General features: G+C 38.2%; 1 protein-coding gene across 1 annotated transcript in view; it reads right to left on the reverse strand.

The window, feature by feature from the left end:
• Positions 1–22,369, reverse strand: part of ctnnbl1 (catenin, beta like 1) — a 65,728-nt gene that overhangs the window by 31,233 nt on the left and 12,126 nt on the right. The window contains exons 4-11 of the mRNA XM_088937739.1: positions 21,884–22,025; positions 21,358–21,453; positions 19,185–19,278; positions 16,688–16,779; positions 15,563–15,635; positions 14,348–14,406; positions 10,895–11,043; positions 5,001–5,182 (exon numbers count right to left, since the gene is read on the reverse strand). Of these exons, the coding sequence (XP_088793865.1) occupies positions 5,001–5,182; positions 10,895–11,043; positions 14,348–14,406; positions 15,563–15,635; positions 16,688–16,779; positions 19,185–19,278; positions 21,358–21,453; positions 21,884–22,025 (887 nt within the window). The remainder of the gene's footprint in view (positions 1–5,000; positions 5,183–10,894; positions 11,044–14,347; positions 14,407–15,562; positions 15,636–16,687; positions 16,780–19,184; positions 19,279–21,357; positions 21,454–21,883; positions 22,026–22,369) is intronic.

Here is a 22,369-nt window from a genome sequence, read left to right on the forward strand (position 1 = left end):
GATCACACCTGAAACCCCTGCGCAGTAGTGGATCTTGAAGAACCTCATATATAAAGACATGTTTATAAATGTTATGAATACATTTGAAAAATTGGCAACTAAACAATTTGTTCTGTTCCAAAGTGCTACAACAAGGTATCTGGTTGACTGAAAACAGAAATGACATGCATAAAGCAGAACATTACATGAAAAGTAAAGATATTTGAAAAATGCATTTCATTTATCAACCTTCCAACAAGAAGAAAAAAAAGTCAAAGTAAAACTAAGTGAAATTTAAAAAAGAATACAGAAGAATCAAACATTAAACCAGTCATTTAATAAAATAAAAACTGGTGCCTGGAAAGACATTTTTCCATGGAATGGACATTACTTTTCATTTATGTTGACTAGATAAACTTTTAACAAACCAATACTTTTACACACTGGTTAAATGGCTTATCAATTTCTCACATCTGGTTCAAAATTGGTGCCATAAATAGCCTGCATTCCTCACTTTCACTAATTAGCTAAATAGATTTATGTAGATTAATCAAAATTAATTTGTTCCAAATACACTGCTTTGCTGTTTTCCCAGAGTTTACACAAAAAAAATTCTATGGCAGGTTTTCACAAGAGATGAATGAGGACAGATATAGAACAATGTGCTTAATGAGTGTAAATGACTCCATTATATTCCCGTTGCTGTTATTTTCCAGTCTTGTGGGAGATGAGCAGCAAACCGACACCTAAAACCAAGAGCTTTCTAAAAATAAGTCTTTCACTGGGAAAAATAAAAACTCCTGAGCGAAAAAAGAAAGAAAAAAATCACTACACTGTGCAAGACTGCTGTGGCTTAAATAATACATATGATTTGGAAACATTTAACTCTGAAGGAAACACAGCAAGAAAAAGAAAAACTCTGCCCTGTGCTGTCTGTGGTTCTGCACCCTGATGAAAATGTCACCAACCACTGCCAGCACTTCAAAGGAAGCCATCTACCACCGATGTGTCTTATAGATATTTTATGTTTCTTATAATTTAGACAGAGCTCCACCATGCCATCTGATCAATACAGAGAGGCTTGAAAAAGAGTTATTACTTTTCTCCTGAATTGCAAGTGACAGGGATGCATGTGTAGTGTGTTTACGTGTATATCTCTCTACAACCCAGCAGGAAACTAAGGACAAATTCTTTTGCAATTAGTACTGACGGACAGGCCTTCAAAAGAGGAAACAGGTCTCCATTCCAAGTTTAAGCCTCCTTAAAATAATAATTTCCTACACTTTTCAGGACATTCCACTCAAAAAGCTTTACAGGTAATGGGGACTCCCCTCCACCACCACCAGTGTGCAGCCCCACCTGGATGATGCGATGGCAGCCATAGTGCAGCAGTACACTCCTCACACACCAGCTATCAGTGGGGAGGAAAATAGAGTGATGAAGCCAGTTCATAAATGGGTATTATTAGGAGGCCATGATTGGCAAAGGCCAATGGGAAGTTAGCCCAGGACTCCAGGGTAACACCCCTACACTTTTCGAGAAACGCTGTGGGATTTTTAATGACCAAAGAGAGTCAGGACCTTGGTTTTACGTCCCATCCAAAGGATGGTGCCTTTTTACAGCTTAGTGTTCCAGTTGCGAGTTGTAGCTGCTGGTACAAGGCAAGAATTAACATTGGACAGGACGTCAGCCCATCACAGGGCCAAGAAGAAATGGGCATCTTTAGATTTACAATTACAACTTTCCCAGAAACCAATTAACCTGCCTGCACCCGAAAGAAACCCAAGTGAACATGGGTTAACAGACAAACTCAACACAAACACGCAGATAGCACCCCAGGTCTGGAAATGAACTCAGAGTCTCAGCACTGCAGGGCAGCAATGCTCACCACCCTGTGCCCACTTAATTTATAATTATAGTGACTAACAGCAGCTTTTAACTGCTTTTTAAAAAATATTTTGTGTTGCATTTTGGAAATCATAATTAATGCTCATACAGGAAAAAAAAATTGAGACTGGACACATTAAAAAGTTTGTAACTCACTGGAAAAATACAAAAAATAGTTATCAAAGCTGCTTTAGAAGATACTGCACAGGTCCATAAATACTTTAAATAATTTAAGCAAAACTTTGTAAATCAATCAACACTCAGTTTAACAATAACTAAATTAGTTGTCTGACACTTTTATCAAAAGCAACATTTACATATGCACCCATTTTTACAACTGGGTATGTTACTGTGGGTGAATTATTATGTTAATGGCAAGATCTTTCAGCACTGGCGAAGTATCTTACTCAAAGGTACGGCAGCAGTGTCTTATCTGGGATTTTAACCTGAAACCTTCCAGTTATGAGCTCAGAACCTTAACCAGTGCTCCACAGCTGCATTAATTTAGCAGTTTTCAAAATTCAACACCACTCTTAACTGTTAAACTGCTAGCATGCTTTTCCAAATACAAATGCAAATTGTTCCGCCTGGTAACAGAGTGCAGAGATCTCTGCTTTTCTTCAGATATCGCAAGAATAAAAGAGAAAGCAGTGGACAGTTAATGATGAGGTAAGTCTTTTGTTCAGATAATTAAAAACCAGAATCCTCTGTCCACCCCAAGGGGGCTATTAGAAAGTAACACTACACACACAGCATTCATCAGAGGCACTTCCTTTAGACCTCAGCATCTTTAATGTCCTCATGCAAATTATCTCAAGGACTGCCTCTAAAGCAGCAAAGCAATTATCTTTTATAGTGTTGTGAAGTGCAGGGTGGCAGGGTCCTGACAGGTCTCCTCCAGAGAAGAAATTGAACAAGTGCCCTTCCAGCCCTAAGGGAAGCAGTCAAAACCCACCCAAAGGCAGCACACAGGAGGACGTGCAAATGGCAGTGGACAAAACTGCAAAAATCCCATCTTGGAAAAGAGACTTGCATAGCAGCCCAATTTGATGATCCACGCCACAGTGTTCAGAGGGACTGAACCACAGCCACAGCGCCAGGCCTCATCATGTATTCAGAGGAGAATTTCTCCCAGAACCCAATTAACCCTCTGCCTCTTGGAAGCCTTCAGAAAAAAGCAAGGAGGCTTTCTATGTTATAATGAAACCTTCTTGTACTACTGTTACGCACTGGCGAGTCAAGGCTTTCATTCCCCATCATCTGTTTATATAGCATGTGTGGCATTAAACTCAATTTACCTCCTATTGAATTTAGAAGGACCTGAAAAATCTATGACCTTCTGGTCATGTAATGAAACCTAGCGCTCTTTATCTTATTTCAGATTCTATTTTTTTATCCAGACTGTAAGCATTTAACATATATGAGAAAGGCATGCAGCAATCACAGACACTGCACACATGATGTTATTAATAAGACATATAATGTTTTTTAATAACTTCACACTTCGGTTTTGTGACTCCACTTCCCCAGCTAATGCAGGGGATACGTTTACATGCATGCTGCATTTTTAATGAAACCTGGCTTAATTGGTTCATTCTGTATGCAAATGTAGTTTGACTATTCCCAGTCATTCCATTCTCTAAATTTCAGAAGGGATTTGGTGGAAATCAAACTCATTGTTTATAATCTATGAGAGTGGTTTGCTTCCTAATTATTTTAATACTCATTTGCAGCTGCTGATAATTAATTAATCCGTATGAGTACAATGTGTTTTCATAAGTACCACTTTTTCTCCCTTTTCAATTAATACAGCACAGACAAAACAATGTACAGTAATATTTTTAAGCTGCATCTTCAGGAAATCTGTGCCAGAAATTAAGCCGGCCATTCATTTTTGTTCAAGAAATCACCCCTTGAACAATATAAGGTTCCCCATCAGGCTTTGGCATGATTTTAATTTGAAGGTAGTAAATGGCTTGCTGTATCCTTTTTTGACCTTCAGTAGATTCCCACAATTTTCACATTCAGGTCAAACCCCAACTGTGCCCATCGCCAGTGGCAACTCCTGCCCGCCGGCAGCCATGCCCCTCAGTGCATCAATGGAAAACTACAGCACGGTGCTTTGAGGCCGCCAGTGCTGCGTCCAGTTCTGCTGTTTCTGCAGGTCTGAGGTTAATTAATTTTGTTCAAGAGATGAGAAGAGAGACAACAGGAGCCAATCTGTTCACCTTGGGTGGGCAGGAACATACAAAAACCATTAAGGTGGTGGACAGGAGGGAGGGGAGGGATATTTCTTCCTGAATTTAGTCTGCTGAGACAGGCAGTCTCACTTAACAGTCTTTTGAACTTATTATTGGAAAAGATGTTCATTGCAAAATACTCTCTGCAGCTTTTCAAGAGCAAGGATAATACAGAAGAATAACTGTGACGGTCTGACAAAGCAGCATATAACCCGATCATATTTCCTTTATGAAATCGGATTTCCCTGTGGAGACGCATTTTAACGCATTTAGACACATAAGAATTCAGATTTGTGAAACCACACGTTGTGCAGAATACTAAAACCCCCCTTGCAATTACACTACATATTTAATTTAATATGTGTCAGATTTAGATGATAACCCCGTCTTCTTTAAAGCTAACAGAGAACGTAAAGAGACACTAGTGCTTCCAGAACCACAGGCACATTACAAACCTGCCTGCCTTCCAATTCTGAAAGAATATATTTCTTCTGAACTGGAATCATCAGTACTTTAAGACTGAACTGATGTTTACAACCCTTGTACTGCACACCAAAATGAGGACCTGAAGACCTTACTGGCCCTCTAACATGCCTACCTGTAAAGCTTTGCTACTTTGACATGCTGCAAGCTCCATGCTGCATTACAGGAAAGTTAGTGCTTAATGGAGGGGCAGTCCGCCTCCCACTGAGCTTACTGCACACTTGGAGCTAGGTGTTGTCGTTTCACCAAAAGCCAAGAGATTTCTAGCAAACTAATGCAGCACATTGCCATCTGCATGCCTAGGCAATCCCAGTTACAGTCGGCTACTACCATTATGCAGGCTCCACCCTGTGAAAAATGTACATTGAATAATCAAAGCCACAGCTGTGAAGTTCGCACAGCCTCGCTCACCTTCGTGCTCCTTGTCCGACAGACCAGCCTTCTTCATTCTCTTTGGGGTTTTCATGAACAAGGGAAAGATGGTCCTGAGCCCCAGGATGTCCACAAACTTGTGGCAGTTGTCAGAGCCCTCTGGGCCAATGACGGCATGGTTGAGTACCTTCAGAGCACTCATCCGAGACATCTTCTTCTCCCTGCGTGGGGGAAAAGGACCAGCAATGCAATGAAGTGCAGTCGGCTGGGCAGCTACTTCACCGGACACAGAAAGAGGGGCTGCAAAATTATCAAACCATGTAAACGATTCTTTAATGGCAAGATCTCTTAGCACTGGCAAAGAATCGGAACATTTTCCAAGTCCTTACAAAACTATGGCAGATGAAAAAAGGAAATGTGTGCTACTAATTCACAGAAAAATGACAATTCAATTATTACAGAAATGTATATGGAAAATAAATATTAAATTCTTGTTGAATCCACTTTCACGAAAAACTGTAATCTAAGGCTTTCTTTTGTTAATTAGAAAAATGCAAAATGAACACCTGGCATTATTAGACATTGCCCTGCACAGCTGTCAGGTCACATACAAGATAATTAGAGTAATGTAACTTCAAAGGTTACACCTGCTGGTGTTAAGGGAGGAAAAGCATTCAGTTGTGAAGAGTCAGATTTCATACAATCACCTATCTTACCTGATCACAAAATTACAGGGCAACATCCAGGATAAAAGAATATTTTAATTACAGAAGTAAAAGTACTTTCCAAATAGAAAAACTGGACTTTAAAGTTACAAATGTTTAAATGCTGTAATAACAATTTATTTTAAACAGATCACCCAGGCAAGTTTAGATTCCCTGCATCTTACAATTCCAGCAACCTCTTCAATGTCTAGGAGGACAGAATAACACATGCAAACCTTCTGCTCAAGGGACTTGTAATAAAGTGAATGGAAAAAAAAACAGGTTAAAGGTCATCGCCCATATAAAAATAAAGAAGGACAACTACAAGGGAGCACTATAGAGACACAGGAGGTGCCATGCATATACAAGACAAACTATAAACTATGCATTTCAACTGCATGGAAATTATCTCAAAGTGTGACTAAGATTACATTGTAATTACCTTAATCACTGCAACACCAAACAGATTTTAGTATAAATTAAAATCTGCTACTTGTGTGCTAACTAAAACTGCTCTACACCCTTATGTAACTCCTAACAGACTGTATTTTAAATAACACTGGCAACCTATCACATTTAGAGTGGAGTTTAAGGTTCGCCTGCCCACGTTAGGCTCTGACTGGTCTTTCTCTAGAAACCTTAACAACTGAATGCACAAGTATAGTCCATCTTTTAATCTTTAACTATTCAGGTATTTTACACAACAAATGATAGAGTCTTTCCTAAATTTGTGCTACTAACTGCCCAAAATAACTAACTACCCAGGCGTCCTGGCCAAATTTCCCATTGGCCCTTACCAATCATGGCCTCCTAATAATCCCCATCTATGAATTGGCTTCATTACTCTGCTCTCCTCCCCACTAATAGCTGATGTGTGGTGAGCGTTCTGTCCCACTATGGCTGCCGTCGCATCATCCAGGTGGGGCTGCACATTGGTGGTGGTGGAGGGGAGTCCCCATTACCTGTAAAGCGCTTTGAGTGGAGTGTCCAGAAAAGCGCTATATAAGTGTAAGCAATAATTATTAATTATTAAATTATTAATTAAAATCATTAGAAACTATGACTATAGTCTATATTTTTATAACTTGCTTAAAGACCTTTTTGCCTTAAATGTATAATTTAGTCTTACCCTTAAAGGCGTGACAGTTTGAGCTGTACAGAAGACCATTATAAAAGAGACCGAAGAAAAGAGAAGGCCCTGCAGGTTACAGCTATCTCTTCGAAAAGAGAAAATGAAAGTAAAACTAGCCACCTACAGAAGGAGATACAAAATCCATGCACGGCTAAGCAGCTTTTAAAATCAAACTGAAATACTGTCACAGAGCCAACACTTAAAAAGATGGAAATTCTGTCACGGCAACAGCATCTAAAAAGATGACATCCAGCCTTGTGGTTGAGAGGAGCAAGTGATGACTGTAAGAAATAAATGCTAGACTGAAACTTTAATTGCAAAAGAGACTGATTTAATATAATATTTTTTTTCCAAATGGAATGTCCTCACAGTACTAATTATAATGTTACATTTACACACAAAAATATACTACACCTTATGCAGTTGTTCAAATAAAATAATTGCATTAGCTATTTTACATACCAAAAGACCATTAAGGCCATTTATTGGTACAGATTTTGTTGCAGAGAATGTTTCAAATCTACAACTAATTTATATATTAGTTTAATTAGGTAATCATAATACATACAATGCACTTCTGCCAATAATTTGGTTTTAGTTTCAGTTTGATGATTTATTTTCTCAAAGTTTTAAAATATTCAAAATTATAATAGCACTATGCTCCTCTGAAATTAAATGAATTTATAAAAATGCATGTGTGAAATTAAGTAGCAATTCTCTTGCTATGGTTCTACACAGTAGTACATATGGTTGTACAAAACAACAAAAATACAACACTTTCAGATTTGTAAATCTTGTATTAAAAATAAAACGTATCTTCCAATTGGAACAGACAAAACAAATACCACAATAGTTTAAAAACTGCAACAAAGCTTTAGAACATGAAAAGCACATTTTAAAGGTCTTGGTTGCTACCTGCTCTTTTTTTCAAGGTTTTCACAATTTAAAATTGGTTTCCTTCTCATGCCCATTCAGTCTGGCATTGCTACCTGTTAAGCCAAAGCCAACACTTATACAGTACCAGTGCAAACCAGGATTCAATCCACTGCCCCAGACATTTCCCACATCACAAGCCAGACAACATGTAGGCAGGAGAAATAAACCAAGAAGTAATTCACCGAGTGCAGCTAAACTGTACCTACGAGACCTGTCAGTTCACCAGATCTTCAGTCTGTCAAAAACCATGTGCCAAACATGATGATCTTTTACATGTGCAAAGACAGTAATCGCAGATACACTGTCAGATGTTTTGATTTTGTTTTTGTGCAAATCAGCTGTATGCAGTACATCTTTTCTCAGCTAGCTGGATGTAGGAATTGCCTAACTTATTACGTTTGTTGAAAAATGCACATATCTTGGGATGGATGAGCTTTCCTAGTGGAATATTAGCGGAGATCAATAACTGTCAAATCCTAAATAACTGCATACTAGCTAGCTTTCTTTTTCCTACTTTTTTTATAGGACACTTCCAATAAATAGTGTCTGCTTCTGTCTTTTTATTTTATGCAGTTTATTGTCATTTTTGAGTGTATGGATTATAAATTTCAGGTTTTGCAAAAACAAATTACACTCATTGCTGCACCAGACTCATTCACTCAATGAATTTATTCTCAATGTTGCAGGATCAACATATGAATTAAGGAGCTGCTCATGTCAAAATTAAGGACTGGAGTACACTGGAAGGGCCACAAGTTGAGTAGCCCAGCAACAAAGAGCAAAGGTTACTAGCTTGCATTGTCAAGCAAATAACTCAAGAGTGTTATTGTGCATGATAAGGAAACCCTGCAAGTATGCAGATTTCTCAACCGCATTCAGTTGTACATTTGTTATTTCAGTATAAACGTTTTTACCCCACCCACTACATCATTCAGGTGCTGGCAAACAACTGCTGTAACAATCTAGTTTTTCTGCCTTTTTTAATTTGCTATGAATGAATGCCAAAATCCCCACACTGAATAGTTAAGGGCTAAAAACAAACTGTAGGCCATAAACAGAACAGGATCTAGCTACGATAATGCCACTGCAGTCATTCTCCATGGAATAAGAAATCCCAAGTTATGCATTTGGCTTGGCATGATTTAATCCAACAAAAACTCACTTGACACATTAGGCCCTCCTCCTTTTCCTCATACAATTGTTTTAAAATACATTTGTATACGAGGCACTGACAGTACAGAGCAGAGATGAAATGTGATTCAAACTGAGGAATCCTTGGTTGGCAATTAGGCAGGGGGACTCTGCTTATACAGAGGATTTAAAGAATGTTTAGCATTACTATAATTGTGTATTGATTTTAAGGCCCAGAGGCTTGCATGGTCAAAAATATTTAATAAAGCACATTTCAAAATATATAATAAGCACTATGGATTGATTCAACTGCAAGGAGGCATTTTAGTCTGTTTTTTACCCTATTTTAAGGTCAAGTAGCTGATTTCTGTCAGCCTGTACCTGATTAAACTGCCAGTTCTGTAATCCCTGTCTGAAAGCAGAGCTCTGTCCTTTGAATCAGGAAAAGAATTGGTTCTACAGAAAGCTCACCTCTCTTGGCTGCTACAGTGTAAGTACATAGGCTTTCTTATCATGGAGAGATTTCACTTTATTTTAACTATCATGTCAATGTATGATGAATACCATGGCCTGTCTCTCAACACTACAAATACATATTCTGATGCAAAATGAAAACACAGCTTTTATAAATGTATGAAAAACATTTATAACAAGTAGGCATAGAATCCAAAGTCACACGATCAGAAAAGGTAATTTCCACAGCCGCTTATATTGCAGTGGGATGTGTATTAAGGCCCACAAGAAAAAGCCATGATTTTCACTCATATAAAAATGAGGACAAGATGCCTCATTCGAGTGACACTGATTAATTGATTACTCCTGGCACAATAAAAAAAGTCTCTTGTCTTTGCAAGAAAAAACTAACAGAGTAGGATGAGTGGCAACATCAATCTGCAAATTTGTCCAGAGAGCACAAGAAACAGGCTCTGCTCGAGACAGGCCTTGTTCAGGAAGGCAGAGTGTGACCACCTCTGACCAAGATCTAAATAACTCACATAAGTGTTAGAAATTCCCGGAAGAAACAATCTGAGAATCGGCAGAGCGATAGCGATTCGTCATCTATGCAAAACTTAATGTCATTCTTAGAGAGCATTTCAGGCCTTATGGATTACTTTATTCGTGGATGAGTGTCATATTTTGCCCTTGTCAACATATTGGAAGACCTCATGCCTGCTGGTGTAATGGCAAGAGTCACCAGCTGTGCCCAAGCAAACTGTTTGGGCGATGAAAGCATAAAGTGTGGAGGTACCTTACTTCAAAGCCTTGATACTTCTGGAAGCAACTGAGAACAGTCATAAAAGACCCAGTATATTGCTGTTTGTTTTCATACTGACAGCAATTATACTTCCTGAGGGAATTACGGTGAACCAACCTGATAAAATGAAAAATGTCTAGTATTGCACTGCAATACATCAGTACATGAAACCAAGGAGAAACTGCTTCAGTAATTTGCATGACAGCTTCTGACAAGGACTGTATTACAGGGTTCTGGCCTTTCAATAAACAGACTTTGACTTTACACACACAAAAAGTAATTGAATAGAAATGCAGCAATAATTTGGTTTCCTTGCATGTTCTATTCTATACTTTTTGGGAAAAAAAGAGATTATGCTGCAGCTAATGAGTAAAATATTCTGATATGCTGTGATTTCTGACAGGTTATGACTCAGGGAAACAGACAAGGATGTATATTTCCACCTACCAGGCTACGTCCAGACTATCTTGTAAAGGTTGTACTCTCTGTGTGCTGTAATTAAATATGCACAATGCATCAAATATGTGGCGTCAATATGAACTTGTTACAGTTATGGAGTGGATTGCTGATATGTGGCTACCAACCAATCTGGCAGCCAGTTCTGTAATCCCTGGCTGAAAGCTGAGCTCTGTCCTTTGAATCAGGAGAAGAATTGCTTCTACAGAAAGTTCACCTCTTACAATGTAAGAGAGATTTCACCTTATTTTAACATCTCGTCAACGCATGGTGAACGGACACCACTGAAAGAAACTGAGCTCTCCACACGGACTCTGACCTTAGCATGAGGTTCATCAGCTGCAGCCCCTCCCCCTTGAGGAAGCGGTCTCGATTGGCTGCCAACATGAGGCAGGAGCACAGCGAGTCGAACAGATTCTCCATCATCTCCTGCTCCTCCGCAGTGCTGGGGTTGTGTCGCTTGAACACCTGCCAGACACAACAGTCAGGATTTACTGAAGTGTCCAGGGACCAGCTCTGTCCACAATGAGATCACCAACACATGGTTAAGTTAAAACCTTAAGACTAGTAGAGTAGTCAGTAGTAAGGCCAATTGTTCAATCATTTGTTAAAACAATGCAAAGCGCATTCCAAATATAATCCACTATTTTTTTAAATCAGAAAACATTTGCAACATTTTTGCCAATGCAGAACCTACAAGTTGGATCAAAAATGAAACACCTAAATAAGTAAACAGTAACTTGAACCAAACAGGATATCTTAACTACAGTAACTCTCAGCACAGATGGTTTTCACAGTGCACTAAACATCGTCAATGTAGCCCTTGTAATCACAGTTAAGACCAGCAATTCCCTTTCACTGATCATTTACACAGCATCAAGCTCTAAGGAGTATTTCAATCAGCCCCCAGGCAAGATAAAATGTGATCATAACAATTTGAGATGGCTCATTATAGCTGAGAATACAATATTTAAGAAAAGGCAAAACTCTGAGGCTCTGAGATAGATCCTTTTGCTCCAAGACATCCTTGGCATATTTAGCAATAAGCATTAGCTAAAAAATTAGCTATTGCAGACCTTACTAGATTCAAACAAAAAGCCACTTTATCTTGTTTAAAGCTGACTCACTAATTTAATGTATTTTAATTTAATTCAAATTTCTGCTTTTACAAATGTTGCTTTTACTGCCAAAAAAATTGGTATCTCTTGGCTGAACAGATCTTTTTTCTAACTAATGCTACTATATACATTTCTGACTGTTACGAACTGACAGAAATGGGTTATCCCTTAATACAATTCATATAATGCCACTGTAACAAGACAAACATAAAAATAACATTGGTACAATTTAAACCACAGCTATATGTACAATTACATTTATAACAGTTTTGAAAAATGCATTAAAATGAGCAAAGAAAATACAAACAATAATGAAATACAAACTTCAGGCTGACAGTGCTAATGGGAGGTGTTTATTCCTTAAACTATATTTAAACCTTATAAAGATCTGCTTAGAACTTGCTCTGTGTGATCAGAGATTAAGGAGCTGCACTATGCCATAAACAATATAATAACAATGGATTCTAAATAGTACAGAGTAAACAAAGGAAAAATAAGATAAGAGATACAGATCTTTCACTACTTCTAATACTCAGGCATTCAAACTTATTTTCACTGTGGGTGTTATGACGTCCCACTTATACACACAAGATTAAGATAATGATTTGGATCTCATCCCAGATATTAAGTATCTGCATTTAATATTTTAATTTAAATTACTGCTGAGTGCCTTTACATTTTTAACATATTCTAGAAATTTTAAGACTATTTAAAATAACTATTTCTATAACTATATCGGGATCTTCCTTATCTCTTCTGGGTTTACTCCCAGTTGGTTTCTTTCTTCAAGCTGTGATCATTTAAGTAATTGAATCAATTATTGCCTTAATTAGTCAACATTAACTTGATCTTTAGCTACTGATTGAAATTGCCTATTAACTCTTGAAAGATCAGTTATCTGGACCGGTGTTGGTCTATTCACATGCCCTAAATGGGAGAAAGAAGCAACAAACCCACTAAAGGCAAACAGCATTGGACCACTGCAAATGGCTGGATAAAGATCCCTCATGGCTGCTTACAAGAAAAGCTTCCACTGGAGAGCAACAAGATGGGGAAGTCTGTGCTCCAGCAACAGGAACACTGATTATGCAACTGAGTTCAAGGACTGGCAGAAGGTTCTCAGCTGGGTTTTATTACAGATTTTCACAGCATCAGTTTACCTGGATTCCACCTGCTTCTTTTAAACAGCATCACATTAAGGCACAGACTTGAAATATAATCCATTGGGATTAAAATGCACTAATATATACCAGATGTGGATTAAAGGTCCATCAGTATTGTGAAGGATAGTATCTGGGATGCAGACAGATTGCATTAGTCCCTTAAGGAGAGATTAATGTAGTAATTCCTCAATTGAACAGGCCAAGGCAGAGCTGACCTGAAAGCAGTGCAAAGATGTGATAAAATGTGTACGTATTTTATATCATAATGCACAATAATTCAAAATATGAAAAACAGAACAAACATAATAAAGGTAAAAGCTAACATTACTAAAAACCTGGTAGGTGGATTAATAAAAAAGGGACTCTGAGAAATGTGATCAAATACCAATGGAGTTCTCCACAGGAACCCTTGAGCCTTATCCAGTCTTCTAGACTGACAGACGTTTGCAGAGATGTTGCAGAAGCACACATGACCCCATGGCCCTGTCAGATCAGAATTCATGATCAGCAATCCCTTATCAACTGTGCTGGAGCTGCAGCACTTAATTTCCTTTTTTCTCTTTATTACACAGCACTTCCTTGCAGTGTTGGATCCTAGCAGGCCTCAAAGGGGTTTAAAATGGTGTTTGAAGCCTTATCCTTATTTCAGACTGGACAGCAAGGCAGAAGTAACATGCATAAAGGAAGCAATACACTTTAATTGAGCTAGAAAGATGTGGTTCTGCATCTCATTTTAATTAAATTTCATTTATTTTTATATAGCGCCTTTCACAACAAGTTTGCCTCATGGCGCTTAACAAAGCAAGTGATAATACAATTGTGAATACAGGTGCAATTTTAATTTTAATTGCATTTTGATTCTTGCCATCTTTCTCAGTACTTTAATCAAGCACACCAGTTCAATTTCAGCACCCGTGTGCTATATGCAAACTGTGAAACATTCACTCACAAAAACACATGGGATATTGCCAACTAATTCTACAGAAGATCAGAAATGCCAATGAAATATATTTGCATTAACACTTCATAGTGATTCATTGCAATCCTTCCAGGAAAGGCCTGAGGAGATTCAAGGATCACCAAAAAACAAATAAGCAAGATGAATCCCTACTCACTCGCAAGAACATCAGTCTTTGAAGATGTTGAAAATAATCACAATAATCTAATTAAACCTAATTTAAAAATCAAAGCTCTGTTTTTATTTTATTTGAATTGCAAATCGATCAATTGAGACATTTCTGAGAAAGACTTGTTTTTTACCATAATGCCATATAGGTTATAGTCTGTGAATAGTGCTCAGCTGGGGACAAAAAGACAATTATCATACAACCAAATCCTCACTGGCTTTGGTCCTGTTCTGACTAAAGAGAATCAAATTCAGCTTGTTGAGCGCACTTGAGAGCAGCGTGCTGAAAAGAGGCTAAAGGGTCAGACAATTATCAGAGAAAAAGATTAGTAATGGCAGAATGTGAGTAATCAACAGGTTCTTACAGAGAGCTGCTGCAGTAACACATCGATCCCATCCAGCTCTCCCAGGAGCTCTCTGGTACCTGGAAAAAGAGAGACGGGGTGAGCAAAGGTCCGCTGAAACAGCACACAAACTTCGACTCAAACACTGAACCCACATGGCATCCACAGCCAATTCTATATTTGCTCTTTGCAGGGAGATAAACAGCTGTTGTGTGACATTTCAGAATAATTAAACAGTAGGGATAGCTGTTGTTAAAAATACCATTCTGCGAAAATGTTTATGTAGGTTCTAATGCATATGGATTATCACTCCTAAAAACCTATTCATGATAACATGAGTGACCGGGGCCGTACGTAGATTATAAAAACCCTCTGAGAATGGTTCAATGCAGAGTATTACACTTTGTGTGTGTTTCTGTGTGTTTTCTGGAAAATGGCATTTTTTGTAACAAATTAAAATTAATTTTAAACCTTCACTGAAGTATACTGTGATGTTTTGCATTCCCTATACAGTACTGGCAGCACCTCTGGCTGATCAGTGTCCCCGGTATGGAGAAGAAATCGAATGGAAAGCAGACAGAACATTAACACTGCACTATCGAAGCTTCAGGAAAAAACAAAGCACAGTGCCCATACCTCCAAAACACATCTCAGACTGAGATAATTTCCTCCATCTGAGAATGTGTGTATTACCTACGGCTCTCCATCTGTAAACCTCTCCTTGGCAAGAACATTTTAAATTGGAAAAGGGTACTTGGATAGTCACTCTGACAATATTTATATTTGAAGGACATGTGTAAAGAAAGGTAGTTATTGAAATGAATAGCAGCCCAGGGACATTATTTAACCAACCACAGCAGCAACTGTTTGATGAGAACATTAAAAACAAAGACCAGGGCTCCAGCAGTATCCAGCAAGGTGGTTGTTCCTGATTAAAACCCTGGTCTGCATTTAATATCTTTAAAACAGGTATCTGTTGAGGATTTCAAGTCAACATCTTTATCATAAGAATTTTATGATAAAACTACCACATGAGGCCAGAGGTAAAGAAAAACCAGGCATGTTGTCTAACACTTGTTTATTTAAGCACTTTATTCTACCACATAACACAAAGAGTAAGGTACATTCCTACTCATTTAGAAAAATGACTAAGTTCCTCTATGGTTTTGTTTTAAGTTAAACAACTTTAATTTATGTAGCATTTCAGATCTAGAAAAATGTCTCCCATCAACTTACTGTCATTGTTCTGGAGTAAGATGGCCAGAATTTCACTGCAGTACAACTTGTTGGCATCAAATGGCATCTTTGCCTATACAAAAGAAATAATCACAATTTTCATGGAAGGCAAAACTTGAAAAGAGTTAAAGGTACAATTTCACGAGAACTGCATTACTAGTTCTAGCAAATGACCCCTATTGATTAAACAAAAACAACAGGACCAAGTTAAAGAAAAGAATTATGATGAACTGCAAGCGCAGGTTATAAAGGATATTAGACCAAGAGAGACAAAGGAATATTGTTTAATAACAATAAAGAACAAATAAGTTCTTTTAGTACTACAATGGTGAAATAATCAATAAGAATGAAGCAAAATGTATCCAAGAAAACAAAGGTAAATTTCTAGATGATGAAAGGGAAATGGCAGACGTTATAAAAAAGAATTTCACTGAGGCATTCACTAAGGATGCAACAGGCAACATGCCTCAGGCAGCAGAAGGAAGTCCTTTATTTAAAACATGATTAGCCTTACAGAGGCAGAAGTGTTTCCAGGTACTGGAATGACTAAAGATTAATCTCCAGGGTATGGGTATGGTATTTTACCAATTGTACTGTAGGAAACAAAGAAATGCCATTCAGAAGCCATTGAGCTACAACAACATGGCTAGGTAGCTTCTCCCATACTTCCAAACCCTTTGTGTAAAACAAGAGTCACTTGTTTTCCCTGGTTTGGGTTTCATTGTTTACTCTGAAGAACCACATTAGGTTGACTTTGTCAATACTTTTGAAGATTTTTAATGCTAGAATCAGGTACTTATTCTTTTTTGTTCAGGAGTGAAAAGGTTCAGTGCCTTCAGCTTGTCAGTGTAGGACATTCCTGTAAGCCCCATATATATCTGATTGCTCTTCTCTGCACTGATTCCAGTTATTATAACTGATGAATTTTCTTCTTCTTATATATTCTGTATGTATATCCATTGCTGTTTAAAAAAATTAAAAAAGATCAATCCCACATTTAAAAAAAAAAAACAAGAAAGTGAGAAGTCAAGTCCTACAGTCAAGATGACAGATTACAACTGACCAAACAGACTTCTGTCAGGACTGGGTCATCTATCAGAGTCACGTGAAACACAGACAGCACACCTTTATTCTCTTCAGCAGCCACTGCATCAGCCCCTGCTGCGCGGCCTCTGTGCACAGCCCGGGCCTGAACTCTGCCATGTTCTCAGTTATAGCTGAAAAACAGACATCACAAATGAGAGAGATTTAATGTATTTAAAAGCGCAACTAATGGTTCGTTTATAGAATACTGGGCTGTGAAATACCTTAATGACCGAAGAACTAATTGCCAAAATGTAGTCTACAGTAATCCTAAAGCTGCCCTTCAGTCCCTAGCCAGCCCAGTACAGTGGTCCAGAAAATACCCAATCGGGTATTCTGACCTCTTCATTGCAAAACAAATGTTACAATTTAGATTGTTGTGCATGAGATAAAATACAGAAGATTATGCTCACTCAGAAATACAAGTTTCAGGTATTAGTAGGTTTTGGCAGTGCTTTCAATATTAAATATCCACGAACAGGTACCAATTGGATCACACTGTACTGGCAATGAAGCATGAGGGAGAACTGATGACACTGTTGCACACAATAAACACTTTCCCACCAGCCACGGGTATTTTCCCACAGCCATTCCTCAAACAATAGAGCCCGCACGTTAAAACCTAATCCGTCACGCAGCGGGGCTGAGCCACCACTCAATCCAAACACAGGGTCGAGGCAAATATGAAACCCAAGTCAAGGCAATATGCAGCTGCAAAAACATTAAATAAAGTTTAATCAACCCTGCAGAGTGACCTCAATAAAGAACAAAACAGGTCGACAACAGTCTTTATTGGTTTTTAAAGCCTTGCTTCCCATAGCGAGCAGGATATTTTAAGTGCAGTGGAGGGCCAACAGCTACAGCTAAATCAGGCAAGCCTGCTGCTGCTTATACAATCGAGTCAGGCACATGAAGCTGTCAGCAACCTCCACTGTAGCTGTAGCCATGCGACAGCTCTGACAAAAAACATCACTCATGCAATATCTTTACAGAATATATTGTTCATTCCGGCTGTGCTTCACCAGGACTCCAGCTCAAAGGTTCGGAGAAGGACTGTCATTTAAATACTAAATTTAATCCTAAAGGATGGGCATTGTTTGTTGCATTTCAAATCAAGGGAAAAAGCCCAATTGAGTTAAATTAGAAACATACAAGCACGAAAAGAGAATGAGTGAGAGAGTGAGATGTGAAAGTACCTGTTTTGGTGAAGCAAGAGAAAGAAAAGCAGATACCAGGGTTTCAGCCACAGCTTTCTCGTCATTATCATTACAAAGCTGTCCCTGCCACTTGATATCTCAATCAGACAGAGGACATGAGGTAAGAACCCTGAGGAGAGGCCTGCGAGCTGCCACACAGAAGAGTGAGCTTTTATCATTGACTGAAGCCGAGCAGAGACAGTCCTTCAGGGCTGCAGGTTCAAACAGCACAGGGAATATATCCATCCAGTCCTCACTGGTCCTTTTGTGTACGGAAGGGTTCATGACTATCAGCATCATCATTACACACATGGCCGAATGATTTGCAATGCAAAAATAACATTAAAAGTATAAAACCCATCACTTAGCACTTTGAAAGAATGCTTTAATTTTTCAAGCATTTTTCTAGTTTTTAAAAGGAATGCACATTCTAGGATGTCACTTTTCCCCTCAATCATCTAAATTGAGAAATGTGAATGCTTTTAGGAAGATTTTTTTTTTCTGACCGATGGAAATCAGAGCCAGAACAACATCGCTTGAACTTCAGATAAAACTAAATCCCAAAGACACTCCCTCTCAATACCATGATTCCCAGACTGCTCTCCAGGAGCTGCTCAATCAATCCAAGTGTTCCCAAAGGAGCCGACTGTAGGAGCAAAATTTAAATTGTGTTTGGTTTTGGGGGATTTTGAAAAGCACAAGAGCACACTAAAGCCTTCACTGATGCTCCAGATTGGGCTACAGCCATCCATCCTTATCTGTTATGTCCAGATTTAAACCTTTAATTCTTTAAGAATGTGGTCATGGTTTGAAGCCCAATTTGATTTATTCATTACAAAATATGCCTTCAGTAGCTGTACCAGCTCTTAGCAATTGACTTCTACAACAAATTAAAAAGCAGACAGATGCCTTAAATTACAGTAAAAGCTTATGGTGATATGATGATATCAAAAAGCACCATAAGCCTGGGTATTTTCATAATAAGGTTATTCTTAACTGTAGAGATGCTGCTCCTACACTTCAGTATTGCTCGATTATGTTAGCCCAAGGCAAGTGCACTGTATCTACCACTCCCACTCCTCACTGATCTCCTGTGAATGAGGATCAAATAAAATCCTTGCAATTGTGCATCAATGATTTCTTAAAGCAGAGAAGTCTAACGTTCATTCAGACCTCATTTATCCAAGGATACTTAAGCATTTAAACTCTGAAACAAATCAGGAACTGAAACATCAGATTATAGCAGAAGAGTTTTTTTTCTGGGCAAAAGAAAACTAGAACACTTTAACGCTGTCTTCAGAGGTTTAGATTTGCTCCATCTTCTGCCACTGTTTCTTCCTTACCAAGTGTGTTGTAGACTCCGTCTGCTTCTTCTTTCACCTGCTCATCCAGGCGCTCCATGTTCTGTACCAGCAGCGCTACCACTTGTCCCTCCAGCTAGAGCACAGAAACATAAAGCATTACAGTGTCCAGTGTCTAGTCCCAGCAGTGTGGTACCACTGTCCAGAGTACTGATAGATTTACAGCTATCTGTGCTACAGGACAGACATGGAAGCATCTTCCAACTACTAATACAGCTGCTCTAAACTCGGGCTGGCTGGAAACGTTCTTATATAATCAATAAACACTTTATATGGTTATTTTCATAAGAAATCTCAATTTGTATTGTAGGTAAGATATAGCATCATCTTAATTGTTTTTAACTTGATCTAAAACTATCCTTTTTTAACCTATTTTAGATCAATAGATGTATTAGTAATTGGCTTGGCTTTACAGAATGGAATTGCAGAAGAATAACCTGACGTGACCTGGAGAGAATTCTAAACTAAATTTTGCAAAGTGACAATACTTGAACATCTTTCAGATTCCAGACTATCCAACCAGTATTGCCTACAGCAGTTCGGTTCAGCATAATTTATATTTCAAAACCAAAAACAGATACAAAGAAAAAAATACTTTAAAAAATAAATCCGCATTCCAGCACATGGGATAGAAAATATTTGCAATTTGCAGCTGAGCAGTAGGAACATAGTTGGAGCACAGAAAGAGTCATGACTGCAGACTCACAAAATATAGAACATTGCAGGGGGTGATGAATACTTTTGTAAGGCACTACATATGTGAGTGTTCAGATTCAACATTTTTCTATTTTTTTCTATGCTTCAAATGTTATTTGCCTCATAAATAAAACAACATATTTAATGTTCATAGGTCTTGAGACCAAATTAACCTTAACAGAAAAAACGAACTAGAATATCTGACCTTCATTAGCTACAAATACACAATTATTTTGATAAGGAACAAGCAAAGGTTAATTCCAGACTAAAAAGCATAAGAAGAAAGTGCGCTGTATTGCAGCTCTGGAGCCTCCTTCAGGTGTGTTAATTTTGATAAGCTACCTCAAATCATGGTGGTTTAAACCTTGCCATCTGTAGCTTTTTCTAAATGTCATCTGAATCAAAAAGCATTTACACTGAAGTCATTTTTTTCTTCCAATGGGTAGCGTCTTGTGCTGAGCGCTATGGCAGACGAAAGTCAGCCACAGAGGAGGAAAAAGTTCTGAAGCGTCTGAAAATGAAATGTTAAGGGCAATGCAGCTCCTGATGGCTTGAGAGCATCTGAACAGCAGCTCCATGCGATTCAAGCAAATTAAAATGCTGAGATCACTGAAGCGTCTGAAAAAGAAAATAGAATCTATATGCCGAGGTACGGGGAGAGGAAGGCTCCCAAAAGCAAAGACTAAGACAGCAGATGGATCAAAATATCAAAAAGAGGACTGGATAGAGCCATCAAACCCCACTGTCATGTGGCTGCCCACTGTGGGACAATTAAATATAACTCTGATGCAGATTTAAAAAAAATATTCCACTGCTTAAGAAAGGGCATCTTAACTTACTGATTATTCTCTCAATAACACAAAGAAAGCCTTTTCTTTTCTTATTTATACCATAAAAAATCAGTCTGCAGTGTCATGTGTGTCACTGCATATGATACAGAAATGCTTAAAAGCAGCAGTGATCTCCCATTCAGCGTGAGCAGCATGCAAATGTCCAATTCTACACGGGGACTCCAGATCACAGAGCGGAGAATCATTTGGAAAACAGATTTTCTAAATTCTGAACACTAAGCATTCATCTTTGTGGTGTTACAGGAAAGAAGAGGGCTGCTGTCCCTTGTGAAATTAAAAACAAGTACACGCATGATGAGATATATTTCCACATATATTCATACCATATTTCTTCTTGTGTTCTCTATAAAGACAACAGAGCTCAGTTGCTACAATACAATAATCCAAAAGGGCACAGATACAACTGGTTTCTCTTTTTTTATTTAACAGCTTCTGAATGTACAGTCCTGCAGTACTTAAAATCACTGGAGAAAGCTACTGACATGCGTGTCTTGTCGGTAGCATTGCTTTAGGTTTATGCAGCCTCGCCAACTTGAAAATACTCTCAGTAATCAATCAGCAATAGTCTGATCTGTGTAGCGCAGATAAAAGATGGCAACAGAACTCACCAGGGCATCTATAAGCACTTCTGCACCTTCCTCACTCTCATGAAGCGTGTCAATGTCTGTCAGCTCCTGTAACAGATCCACCACTGCTATGGCTACATTTACAACAGGCTAAGGAAAACCTGGAAGTGAAAGTGGGTGAACAAAGAAGACATTTCAACTCATCTCTTATTTCATGCCTTGAAGCTGTATAGTTCCACTGTACAGACCATTCAATGATTTTATTGCATTATAGCAGCATTTCCTAAATAATCTTGCCCCCACTGATAATGCATTAACAATTGATTAAAAATAATTAATTTGTTATTGACTGTCTCTAAACTTTAAAAATCCATTGATATGTCTGATAAAATCTATTACAAGCTGCTCCCAAGATCACATAAAATATAAACAGATACCATAGTTGCATAAGATTACATATACATGTGAAAAGCAGCTAAGACCCTTTTATAATTATAGCATGTACTTGACCTCTCTGCAGCTTTTTATGTGGAAACTGTAAAAGCAGTTTTCAGATGACAGAAAGGATATCAGTGTTTTCATGGCTAAGCAGCCCAAGCAAGGAGTGCACAGCATTCAGCTCCACGAGTAAGTGATAGAGGTCAGGCATGGTGGCTATTACATGCATCTCCTGAATAATGTCATTCAGGTCGAGCTCAGACTCCATGAACCTGAAAAGGAATTATAGAAACAATTATTGGAATAATAAATATTTACTGTGCAAGACAAGAAAGAACCACAGGTTTCAAAACCATGAACAAAACATTCACAAATTTCAAAATATATCCTGACAATCATCCTACTAACTTTACATATAAGGAAGGATATAAAGAAAGACGCTATAAAGGCAGAGGCCATTGGGAAATGGTCCCATGCTTAAACACCACTCAACCACTCGCCCAACAGTTGCATCTCTTGTCCCCACATTACAATATTGAAATACATGTAAGGACTCACACACTTCCCTTATCAATCACATTCAAGAAGCAATTTTCACCTACCCATTTTCAGCAAG

The sequence above is a fragment of the Atractosteus spatula genome, chromosome 19, assembly GCF_055471065.1.
Source record: "Atractosteus spatula isolate fAtrSpa1 chromosome 19, fAtrSpa1.hap1, whole genome shotgun sequence".
NCBI lineage: Eukaryota > Metazoa > Chordata > Actinopteri > Semionotiformes > Lepisosteidae > Atractosteus > Atractosteus spatula.